Source organism: Branchiostoma floridae, chromosome 2 (assembly GCF_000003815.2).
Source record: "Branchiostoma floridae strain S238N-H82 chromosome 2, Bfl_VNyyK, whole genome shotgun sequence".
Taxonomy (NCBI): domain Eukaryota; kingdom Metazoa; phylum Chordata; class Leptocardii; order Amphioxiformes; family Branchiostomatidae; genus Branchiostoma; species Branchiostoma floridae.
The window spans coordinates 32,718,014-32,730,188 of NC_049980.1; the positions used below are offsets into that span (position 1 = coordinate 32,718,014).

Sequence of the window (12,175 nt, forward strand, 5' to 3'; positions counted from 1 at the left end):
TTTAACGTCCTGGTGGCCCCTCCGATGACACAGGACCTCCATTTTACATCCCTTCCAAAAGAGGAGTGCAGCCCCAACCGAGATGCCCTACCCAGGATTGCACCGGGGTCTCCCAGTTACCAATGTATTAGAACCAGGAGCTTAACTGTGTGTGAGGCTGCTACCAGTTGAGCTACAGAAACATCCCTGCTTAACCAGTTATGTTGACAAACAAACAAATAAACAAACAAGTACCTCTGTATGACTTGGCTGATGGCCTGGGTGATGTCGGGTGACGCCACCTGTAACCGTTTCCATAGCGACCACACAAACTCCTTGTCTGCCTGTGGGAACAAAACAAGTCTCTTAACTACATATCGGGCCTAATACTTGATGATTTGATTAATACATGACTTGATTAATACATGATAGCACTTGTGGCGCTATCATGGTATACTAAATAGGCAACAATTCTGTTGTAATTAAGTTCATACCACCGATATTTAGAATACATTAATGATTATTCAAGGTTGCCCTGATAATAGAGTTTCTTTTTATGTGGGCCTGATAAATTTACTTGTGGTGCTATCACGATATACCAAATAAGCAACAGTTCTGTTGTTATTACGTTTACACTACAATAAAATAAACACTACCTCCGTAAGTAGTGTCATCAGGTTGGTAGGTCAATTCAACATTCTTCCTCGTTACACATTACCTTCTTTTAATTCTTCCGTAAAGTTTTCTAAGAAAAGAAGGTTGTGTAACAAAGAAGACTTTGTTGAATAAACACTTCCAATATCTAGAGGACATTAATGATAATTTGACATTGCCATGATAGAACTGTTTTTTTTTATATATGGATTTATAAAGTACGAATGAAATGGAATTTCCAAATCATTAATGTAATAATGTGGTAACTATTTTCTTGATTTCTATTTTCTAAAACATCTATGTTATCTTTATATCAACAGTCTACTGTGTGCTCCTTGGCCAAACAAGTCAGCAACAGATTGTGACATCACAGAAGAGACTCCCAGCCACACTGGCTACTTATGGAGGGTGTCCTCTCTGTAACGTCATGACCTGTTGCTAATATAATTTGTTGCACCAAAGTAGATATATGAAAAAAACTTCAAATAACCAACAATGAAATAATTGTTATGTAAACTATAGTTTTTGTACAAAACAAAGGTACAGCTACATACTTTGCAATGTCTTCTACAGCATACTAATATACATACAACCTACAAATGTACATATTGACTTATACATACAGCCAAACAAGGGTATACAAAAGGATCAACCTACATGCAAGTATACACGTAAATGTATGCATATGAGTAAATGAACATGTAGACATAAGGTGGTGTACCTGACACTGGGACAGCTCATCAGCTAGAGCCTCATTCTCTGCCTTCAGACGAGCGATCTCTGCATCTGGGAGGATGTAAGAAGCCGAGCATTAAAAACCACACAGTGCTCGAATAATTAATTTTTTCAGCCAAGTTGCCCAGGCAGCAACCTGAGTCAAAAACCAGGTTGCGCCATCAACATTTCAGGTTGCCCCACTTCCAAGTTATTATTTTCTTCAAATCAGCTATTTACCCATGATCTTTTCGTCCAGGTACATGTAACTACTTCTGTTTTATATAATAAAACAAAAGCTGATGCATGGAGGCAGGGGAAAAGAGAAGAATTTGTGCAGGAAATATTGAGAGTTTGATCCCATTACAATTGCTCTTAATCACATTTGTCATAATGGACATTTCACTTTGATTATAGGCTGTTGCCTCTAATTTGGATGGTGCACATTTGAGAATCAATAAGCCGCGTGCAACAAATCTGACTAATTGCAGCAGGCCAGGGTCTAATGAAACGAAAAATCACCGAGTCTCATTCAAATCTGTCCAGCCCTGCACACAGCAACATTGTGCCTTTTCTTACTTAGGCCACATCAAATTAATTCTTTGGTTCTGCTGGACTTGAAATCCTTTTTTCAGCCAGGTTACCCAGGCGGCAACCTGAGTCAAAAGCCAGGTTGTGCCATCAACATGTCAGATTGCACTACTGTACTTCCAAGTTTTTAGCTATCCATTATCTTTTATTTACATTACATGTAACTTCTTATGTTTTATCTTGTCAAGAAATACAAACAAAAGCTTATGCACGTAGGTGGGGGAAAAAGCAGTGTTCCAACTGCAAATTTCAGGTTGCGCACTACGCTACCTGGGTTTAAAATTAAGTGCCACCGAAGAAATTGCGGCTGCATTTGCAAGTGTGCAAGTGGGTATTTCGAGCACTATGCTGGGATTAGGAAGAATAATGCTAGTTCGGACCAAGGTACAAGGTAACATCTACATGTAAACTGAGGAAAATGGGATTTTCAGTATTCTTCAGATAGACTCAAAGGCCCACATTTCTGAATGAAACGACCAAAATACCCCTTAAACCCATCACCATATAATCTGCACTAATTGACTATAATTTGATGAAAGAACAATGTAGAAATCAAACTTTCAATGTATCCAAAACAGTCATTTGTTGACTGTTTCTTTTATTCAATATTTCATCCATCCATCCATCCTTCCATCCATCCATTCCACCCATCCATCTGTCCATCCATCCCTCCCTGCCTTCCTCCCTCCATCCATTCATCCGTCCATCCATCCAACCACCCACCCATCCATCCATCCCTCCCTGCCTCCCTCCCTCTCTCCCTCCATCCATTCATACATCCATTTATACATCCATCCATCTATCCCTCCATCCATGCATTCATACATTCATTCATTCATTCATCCATCCATCCAGCCGCCCACCCACCCATTAACATGGCTGGCTATGCCTCAGATGAGCATACTGTGTAGACTCAAAACTGCTGAATGAAATGACAAAAATACCCCCCAAAACCCACCACACTCTGCCGTCTGAGCTTATTAAGATTTATAAGATTTTCCGCCCCGACGGGAACGGATGGCCGGCCGTCTGACCAGCGAGCCAAGCAAAGGGCACATCTCCTTTCCAAACCGGCCATTCACGGGTCACCAGCGCGATTCAATAGGAGACTTCCTATCTTTTGTGCCCCTTCATAAGTTATCATGCCTGACACATCGACGGCAATGCTCCGATGGTGACCTCATAATTTTCAAGGGCATTTGTCTTTTAACCTCTAGCATGTACTTTGTTGTGCATGGAGGACATGCGTTGGGGAGACGGACGTCAAAGTTCTATCAGGCAGAGCCGCGCCTGATAGGATAAAATCAGAGATAGCTCGGCTGATTGCATCTTGTATTCTTCCAGAAAAATGGGGTTTACTCAATGTGCCGGGGCTGGAGAGAGAGAGAGACAGAGAGAGAGAGAGAGCTGACTACAGCAGTGTTCAACTCCGGGGCGGACCGCAGGACACAGGGGAGGAAGCAGCCAATTTTCTGGCGAGGATAAGAAATCTGCTGATGCCAACAGAGCCACTGTTCCCGCCTCACAAACTCACTGTTCCATTTCAGGCTTACAGTTTTCTCATTATGTGCACAGTCAAAACTGACCAAGAAGACTACTCGGGGGACTGATAAAATCTGCCTACTATAGTATGCGGACTGGTGGTCACTATAGACAGGATCGGATGCTTGTGTCAATGGGAAAAGTTATCATGAACCACCAAACAGTGGTCACAAATGAAGTTGGCAAAGTGGCCCTTATGACTTTTTATGTAGAGTTGGATACTTGTACAGTTTTGACTGCATGTGTCCAGTCTACATTTGTGTTCAGTGATTTTAGGCCACACCAATCTTATTTGTTGTTTCTCGGATTTCCCGGCCCTATTTTTTCCGATTTGAAGAAAAACAAAACACCTTGTGTTGACAAAATTTCACTGCCTCTCCTTTCTAAAATTATCTATGGGCCTCAAATTTCAGTAGCTGTACGTGCCTATTTTGAACGGTACATTTATCATTTTTCTTCAAACTTTGAAATGTTGTTATTTCTGTTGTGTAAGTTGAGTAAGCCCTTCCATCTATCCTACCCCGATTTTTTGCAGAAGTTTTTTTTTTTTCTACCAACCGACCGACCCAATTTTTTCCTGAAAAAATCCAGAAACAACAAATAAAATTGGTGTGGCCTTAGGGTCAAAAGTGTCAACCAACCTTGTCTGTAGTATATAGCATTGGGAATGGACTGTCAGTATCTATTTTCTACAAACTACATCTCCAGTCTCTATGTCACATCAAGTCTTACCCAGCTTGTACCTACTGTACAAAACTGTTGTATTATACCTAAGGTCTCATTGATGTATTACTCCGCGAGTGGGTACCCTAAAAGAGATCCGAGCCAAAAATGAACGGCTGCACGGACGCATGTTTTTAGCGGTGAGAAATTCCCTTTTAGCCAGCGGAACTGATCTCAAAAGTTAGATTGGTGAAAGCTTGCTTGTAACTGAAGATATTAGCAGGTAAAGTTTTGCAGCAGCGCGCTAGGTCGGAGGTACACAGCCCTGGGTTCTGAGTGGTGCGGTTGTACACTCAAAGCGAAAAAAGTGCCTTTTGTGGGGATTGACTAATCGTAGTTTGTAATTGCTATAAAAAAAGAACCAGTGTCTATTTGACGTTGGCAATTTTTTCCCACGATATAGGGTAAATGTGCTCAACATCAAATGAAAAATCTACTAAAATTTTACGTAGCATCATTATGAACGCGCCCATGAAAAACACGAATTATAACATACAAGTCTATGGAAAGAAGAAACTCATCAATGAGACCCTAAAGGCGGTTTACTGGTTATGCAAAACAAACGAACATCATCCTAAAATATATTCATTCATTTATAAGAAGGCCTCTTCGATTTGAGAAGCTCAGATGGAGGGCTTTTTGTTGGTTAAAAACACATAAGACATAGTGTACAGAACAAGACTTGTACCATGGGATTTGGTGTCAAAATGTTACAGATCCCCCTTCCTGAAGATTTTATATGTGAAAGCCCCGGAACATATGACTCATGGTACCTAAACTATGGTACAAAAGGCTAATTAAAGTTTTTCATCAACAAAGGCTGTAGCAAACAAGCACACAACATCCACACAACAGGAGACAATATAGCAAAACAGGCTACCAAGCGATCACAGCCCATCCTCTGTCCTTGGTGCTGAATGACAGTCTAACGAGGAATCATCTTTACCAACAGGGAATCGCACATGGCTGGTTTTGTTGTGTTTTAAGTGAAGAAGAAAATCTCTCCCTTTTAGTTTTAAAGAAAAATGATCTGACGTTTTTAGTCAGAGCCGCTTTTCCTAGCCTTGGCGCTGAACGTCATTCTGCTGAGGAATCATCTTTATCCACAGGGAATCTCACTGAGAAGCAGCTGTCAATCTTCTCTATTCATATCATTACAGTGTGCTGTGTCCAGAGACTTACTCAGAAGTGAATGTGCACTCAAGAAATATGCCTTACAGTTTGACTTACAGTTTCAGGGATATACAAAGACAGAAGTAATTTAACTGAACTTATAGATGCAAGCTAATGTATTCAGGTTTGTACATTCTTTCTTGACTTTTGAATCTTACAGTTTAATGATTTTTTAAATGTACATCGGACTGTCTGACCCTTGATTTTATAAACTGAACATGATGTACAGTGTTAAAACAATTGTTGTTTGTTTGTTTGTTTGTTTATTGAGATCTCCATTTGACAAGAAGTAAAATCCATTCTTCCTGGAGTCCCTAATACTGTCCCTTACTCTAGTGGAAAGGGGATATCATGACAATATAAGTTATTTTACCCACATCTGGGGAAAATGGGAGAATGTCCTTTTGCATAGTTGATAGTAAAAGCGGTCTTACCAACCATCCTGTATTGAAACAACTGCCCCTCCAACAATGCCGCATATACGGAAAAGTTGCAGTAAATTTTCACACACAGTTGTTAACTTTTACCTACTGAGAAGTCGTGGTACTTCGTGTCTGAGAGACATTACCAGGTGTCAGGGACAACACACCACAGTATGAACATGATCGTTGCAGGGTTTAACAAGTTTTCTAAAATTCACTTGTCATATCGGGCAAATACATAAAAAATTTACTTGCCCGAACCAACTTTCTATTTGCCCCAAATCTAAATAATATTTTTCTATGTTTTTTTTTCACTTTCATCAATACAATTCTTTTATCATCGGCTCTATTTTTCTGTGTTGACCAATGCTTGATGCCGCTACTGTGAAAAGTAACATGTCTATACAAATCCCACTCATGGAAAAATCTTACTTGCCCAATCAGGCAAGTGGGCTATGACATGTACTTGCTGGATCAGCATTTTTACATGCCGAGGACAAACGGACTACAGTAGAAGTCGCTTAAAGGCACGGCCTATTTGCCAGTGAATTTCGTGCAAATATCCGACTGGTGCAATAATGCGAAGTTATCTAGCTGGACCGCACCGGTTTGGGATTTGTTGATTCCGTGCAATTAACAGAGACAGGAGTGTGCTGCGGGAGCTGCAAGATTCACCGCCAGCTTCAACCAGCAGTACGAAGAAAGAAGACGGCGCCGGCACCTGCCAACTAGCAACACATCCACTTCCAGCATCCACATATGCGAAGAGTGCGGCAGGACGTGCAAATCCAGAATCGGACTTACCAGCCACCAAAGAACACATGCGGCCAACCGGACGTGACGTCATCGTCGGCAACGACGGACAGCCCTAAGCAGTAAGCAGTGCAGTAATCCGTTGTGCAATTAACTGGCTTCTACTGTATGAAACTTGTCCAACCCTGCATTGTGCTGACAATAGCACAACAGAGTGTTTGGGACAGCTGGTCCTGTCAGGTGTTCAGAAGGTGGACATGTCTGTGAAACCTTTTGTGTGGCAACAGCAGATGTCACTTAATGTCTAATATCCTCAGATTAAGGAGATTAAACAACTTGTCCCTCCAATAATACATTGTGAGATTAAATGACTATCGACCATTAGGGATACAAAGACTGTCTTAGTCCTACAGAAAATGGAAGTTGAAAAAAAATTGCATGGGTGCCAACTACCTACTAGTACTGCTATGCTCCAAGTTTAACTTTCTGCTGGAGATGATAAAGAACTGGAAAATCAAATTAGTGATACTGTCATCTTATCTTATTTCTATATATACATATATCAGTACTGAGCGGTTTAGCACCATTTTCCACAGTGTAGGGAGCACCGTAGACTAGGAAATAGGATGCAATTTTCTACTATCATTACTAGTATGTGACAACCATGCATCCTATTTTCTGCCAGCTTTCTGTTTCTGGACTTATCTTCAAACTTTTTTTTATTTTCTTATTTGAACACTGATGCTATAACTTAATAAGCATAGCAACCTAATCATTATGTGCTGAGTAAGCAATTACATTTACAGACTGGCCTGTTGGAATCCAAACCTCTTCATACCAAAGTATGCATAAGTTGCAAGTTCAACTTCGACACACTGTTAATTCATTCTTATTGACATTGCTACTGATGTTTATAATAATTGTACAAACAATCAACAGTCCCATCATTACACTTGTATTATTCTACAAACAGCAAAAACATTCCTATTACCCCTTGGTGTGTATGTAAACTGTTTGTTGTAAATATTGTCTTTTGTCAGTGCAGGATGGACAGTGGTGGTAAACCACTGATGGAGATCAAAATAAACATTGTCAAGTGAATACAGTATCTAACACGTGGGGGGAGGAGAAGCTATCCATGTCTAAATATACGATTAATAGATAGGACAAACAACAATATGGCTAATGACAATTGACATGCTAATTTCAATTTAGAATCAACAGAAAGTAAATAATGGTTTGTCACATCACGCTAAGTAGTTGTTTTGGGCATTGAAATACAGACAAGGAAGACTGTGGCCATCCGTACTTTATTGGTTGCCAGCTATTCTGAAAGGTTGCATGCATGCATTTGGTCGGAAGACAGGAAAATTCATGGAAAACAAACTCATGGTGGTCTTACCTTTTAAATCCATCTGCGAAGTCTTTTCTTCGCGACACCACTGACTATTCTCGAAGCAATTGTCCTGCTAAACTGGATATCTCGTGAAAAGCAGGCAAAAGTTGCTCTTGATTCAGATCATCGTGATGATTATGGCTTTCTGAAAATACAACATTCATATTCTTGGAATCAAAACACAGGAACCAACATGGCGTCCAGGCAAGGCAGACGACATTTAACAAAACTGACCCAAACAAAGCGAAACCAGACAGTACTTCTTAATCTAGATGCGATTAGGACACAATTTACGTTATATTGTCTGATGCATATTCGCAGAAATCACGTATTTTTCTCGAGACGACAAATATCGTCACACATTTACCTTGTTTACAGTCGTTGATGGTTTGAATGGTGGCGCAATGCCTGGAAACGTTATGGACATGCGCACTGCGAAGTCGTCTCCAAAATGGCACTAAATGATTCTTGTTTATCACATATATTGCAAAAAAATCATACAATACTACACAACAAAATAATATCATAGACACAGTAAATATTTGGTGTATTTGTATTAAGATTTTATATGTTGTCGTACACATGACAGATCTGCCGTAAACTGGCTGGGAGGTGTCGTAAATGGTGTCACTCGCGGGTGTTCCAGCGACAGGGACAAGATGGCGGCGGTAGGTGGACATTCTCTTCGCTCTCTCGGTTTCTGTCACAATTTCCTTCCATTTCTTACGATATGTGCATATCCGAGAAGGCTAATGTGTAGTTATATGTCTTCACCTTTTGTTGGGAGTTGCACGTTGCTATTGGCTGCCCCGATCTTTAAGAGGGGGACGATATGTGCGCGACTGTTGTCGGTCACTTTTCCGACCTGACGCGCGCTCGCACAAAATGTGGTGTAGCTTATAAGGCGGCGAGCGCTCCCACACGACAGGCCTAACGGTGCATGCTATCGACACTTTATTACACTGCCATGTTTGTCTTTGTCTGTTGTGTACGTCAACTTCGTGTAGTGCGTGTTGGACGAGTTTTTTTTTTTTTTGCGCGCGGGAAATCTGGATGGTAGTAGTGGTAGTAGGACCGCTGGCTCTCCGCGGTGTCATCAGCAGTCCGGCACCCAGCTGTCATGTGTGCCCCCTCCTGTCATGTACGCGCCGCGCCGAGATGAAACAAGCGCCGCTAGCCACTTGCCACCCCCACCGGCCAGCCACCGAAACACCGGCGTCAACCAGGGAAACATGCGCGGATCCAGGGGGAGGCGCGCCAGGCGCGCGCCTCCCCCTTCAGCTGGCAAAAAAAAAAATTAGCAAGATAAACCTAGTCTTCGGAAGTTATGCCAAGAATATTGACAACGTTATAAAACTAATTCGCTTATTTGAAAGGAGATTTTCTGGTAATTATTTAGAGAAACTTGCAGTTTGCAATTAATATTGGGTCTTCAAAGAGTCACGTAAACTTACGGTAAAGGCCCGGGGCGCGGCCGCATCAATTTCTCCCCATGAAACTGGTGGGTCGCTGTAAGCCAAAATCGGCGCTCAAAGATATAGAAAGAGCGTGAAAATTTTGTAAGATCTCCAGAAAATCAGCGGAATTTAATTATTTTTTATAAACTGGGGATTTCTATCGTCCGTCATCAGAGAGACGCAACCGGTCGACCCCGCCTTGGGAAAATCGGCGTCGTGCGCCGACACCCCCTCCCCACTCCAGTCTGATCAGTCGCCGCAATGACCGTGCTGACGTTTTTGTTGTCATTTTCCCCCGATTAATCGTCATCAATTGCCACCGCAGAAGCAAAAAGAGTCCGAAATATATGCAATTTCAAATGCGTAAGACACTTTCAAAATCGTCTCCGGCAAGCCACTCAGATCCCACGAGATTTCTATGCGATTTCATAGGAGTGCGAGCCGCTTCGCGGTGAAAGGCAAATCGTCAGCCAGGTACAAATAATTTTGCGATATTGTTTGTGTAGCGTGGCGTCATTTATGAATATTAACAAGGAGGAACTAGCCTTCGTTAGGGTTGTTAGCTTTTTTCCTCAGTGGTAGTTGCTAAAAGTAGTTAAAAAATGTCCCTAACGTGAACTAGACAGCCACAGACATGACAAAAAGTTAGTGTTAGTTTGCTCCTCAAATTTGCTCAGAGATGGCTCTAAAATGCACCAGAGAGCCTCTATTTCTTAAAAATTTTCTGGGGGAGGCCCCCCATACCCCCCCCAACGAGAGGGGGGAACCCCCCTCTCGTGCTCTCCCCCCGCGCAGCTTGCGCTGCGCGGCCGCGGCCTTCGGCCGCGTCATGGTGCGCGCCCCCCCCTTAGCGAATTTCTGGATCCGCCAGTGGGAAAACTTAATACCCTTTTAGTGGTTCATTAAGTCCTGCCCTTAGATACATGTAATATGCAATGTCCTGTGCTCCCTGGAGTGTCTGGGCACCACCAGATAAAAAAGGTCTTGGGTCACCGTTCTTGAATTCCATAATGAAAACCAGTATAATCTCTGAGCAAATGGGGTCATGCCGGCCAGTGTATTATAAATCAGAGAACACACACACAACGGTGATCTCCGATACATATGCATTGTTTGACACCGTATGACCCTGCGTTTTTTTTTTCTTGGTGGCTGCGAGGTCTGATAAACGAGACTCAAGTCGCAGGTCCAGGGGCACAGGGCTGTGATAAATGGACCAGTCTATTTACACTGCCGTCCCTGGCCTGGCGGCTTATAGAGGCCAGGTGGAGAGGGTTCACTGGCGGTATGACACTTCAAAGGCATACGGGGCACTTGCCTATGAAATCGGATAGTGGCACCAAACTAATGCAGGAAGTGTCCCCGCCTGGCAGTCTGGAGATGGAGCAAGGGCGCTGGAGAGAGACACTGGGCAAATATGTTCCAAATAAACACCGCGCACAAGTGCCTTGTATCATTTCCATCAACAGTTTGGTCATTGTTTTGCCATACAAGTGGCGACCGCGGCCTGGTGGCTTACTTCTTCCCCCGACCCTAGTGGAACATGTATGTGACTCACATGTGCGAAAAATGCGAGACATTCCCGTCTGGGCCCGGTGTCCCCCTCAAGACAAGGAATCCCGTCGTCCAAACACTCCGAGATAGCTCTCCGAGACATGACATTCTCCACAAACTTGCTGAGGTAATTTCATTCATGCCAACCCCACAGGGCAAGAAGGTAGACAGGCTGGATCTTAATGGGGTCCCTAAAGAGACAACAGACCCACATTCTTCATGCTGGGAACATCATCATCTTGGGTATTTGTTTTGGTGTCTGGGACAGCTTCATATAGGATCCCCTCCTTCCTGTGGACAATCCATCCCAGATGTCTCCCAGACCTTGGGAGGGGACCCTGTCCTTGTTTTCAGGCGGCAGAATTCTCTCCCTCTAATATTTCTGGAGAACTGTCGCTGCTCAGACCAATGTCGGACGGGTCATTAAAACCATAACACCTGTGCTTCAGCACTTTGGGAACTCTGATGAGGATGCAAGACCTTCGAGTAGATCCGTCTTGCAGCTGGCAAGATTTGGTACGTAACTTCTAAAGGATGTTTTGTCAAGACTCAATGCTGATGTTCTACAGGACCACATGGCCAAAGGTGTGAACCTCCCCACCAGGGTCCAATTGAATGTCATCACCAATCATAGCACTAGCTGTACAATATTATTATGGATCTATATGTCTGCTGCAAATGCCCTCTCGCTGACTTTGTCCCATATCTAGACAAGAAATCATGGCCATTTCAAAGTGACGTGTTTCTTAATCCATTTAAGTGGACATCATAAAGGTTGATTCGACTCAATCTGCAAGAGTCCTGATATGTTTCTCCTGGGAGCTCGAGTCTTAAATAACTTAGCAAGATAGCAAGGTGACTTTCCAATGTCTATTGATTTTGAATCAAGAAGTGGCCCTACATTTTGTGAAAAGAGGCACATTGGATGGATGCACATCAACCGGTAGATCCTACATGACCGGTGGAGTGTCCTTATTTCTTTCCATCAAGGAATGCCTTATGCGCAGGTATTGATCGCTCGGACATTTACCAAGGGAATGGTCAGTGGAAAAGCTGCGTAATGAAAACAGTCACGTTTCCCCTGAAAGCTTTCTGGGGAGGCGGTATAATGGGGGTGGGTAGGTACGCACGCCACGCCACGCCGACTTTTTCACATCATGTCACCTGTCCGGTCGCGCAGATATGAAGGATTCGGTTTGTTTGAACTGTCTTGTTAT

General features: G+C 42.8%; 2 protein-coding genes across 8 annotated transcripts in view; one reads left to right on the top strand and one right to left on the bottom strand.

The window, feature by feature from the left end:
- Positions 1-8,478, bottom strand: part of LOC118409293 (centlein-like) — a 105,509-nt gene extending 97,031 nt beyond the window's left edge. For 4 of the 5 annotated variants that reach the window (XM_035810200.1, XM_035810199.1, XM_035810197.1 and 1 more), the window contains exons 1-4: positions 8,315-8,478; positions 7,954-8,092; positions 1,355-1,419; positions 235-323 (exon numbers count right to left, since the gene is read on the bottom strand). In XM_035810200.1, the coding sequence (XP_035666093.1) occupies positions 235-323; positions 1,355-1,419; positions 7,954-7,966 (167 nt within the window). In that variant the 5' untranslated portion in view covers positions 7,967-8,092; positions 8,315-8,478. Of the gene's footprint in view, positions 1-234; positions 324-1,354; positions 1,420-7,953; positions 8,093-8,241 lie in introns of all 5 variants that reach the window. The other variant, XM_035810201.1, reaches the window with a different exon arrangement.
- LOC118409294 (zinc finger protein basonuclin-2-like) overlaps positions 8,472-12,175 on the top strand; it is a 144,377-nt gene continuing 140,673 nt past the window's right edge. For all 3 annotated transcript variants that reach the window (XM_035810209.1, XM_035810204.1, XM_035810205.1), the window contains exon 1: positions 8,472-8,615. In XM_035810209.1, coding sequence (XP_035666102.1) covers positions 8,607-8,615 — 9 coding nt within the window. In that variant the 5' untranslated portion in view covers positions 8,472-8,606. The remainder of the gene's footprint in view (positions 8,616-12,175) is intronic.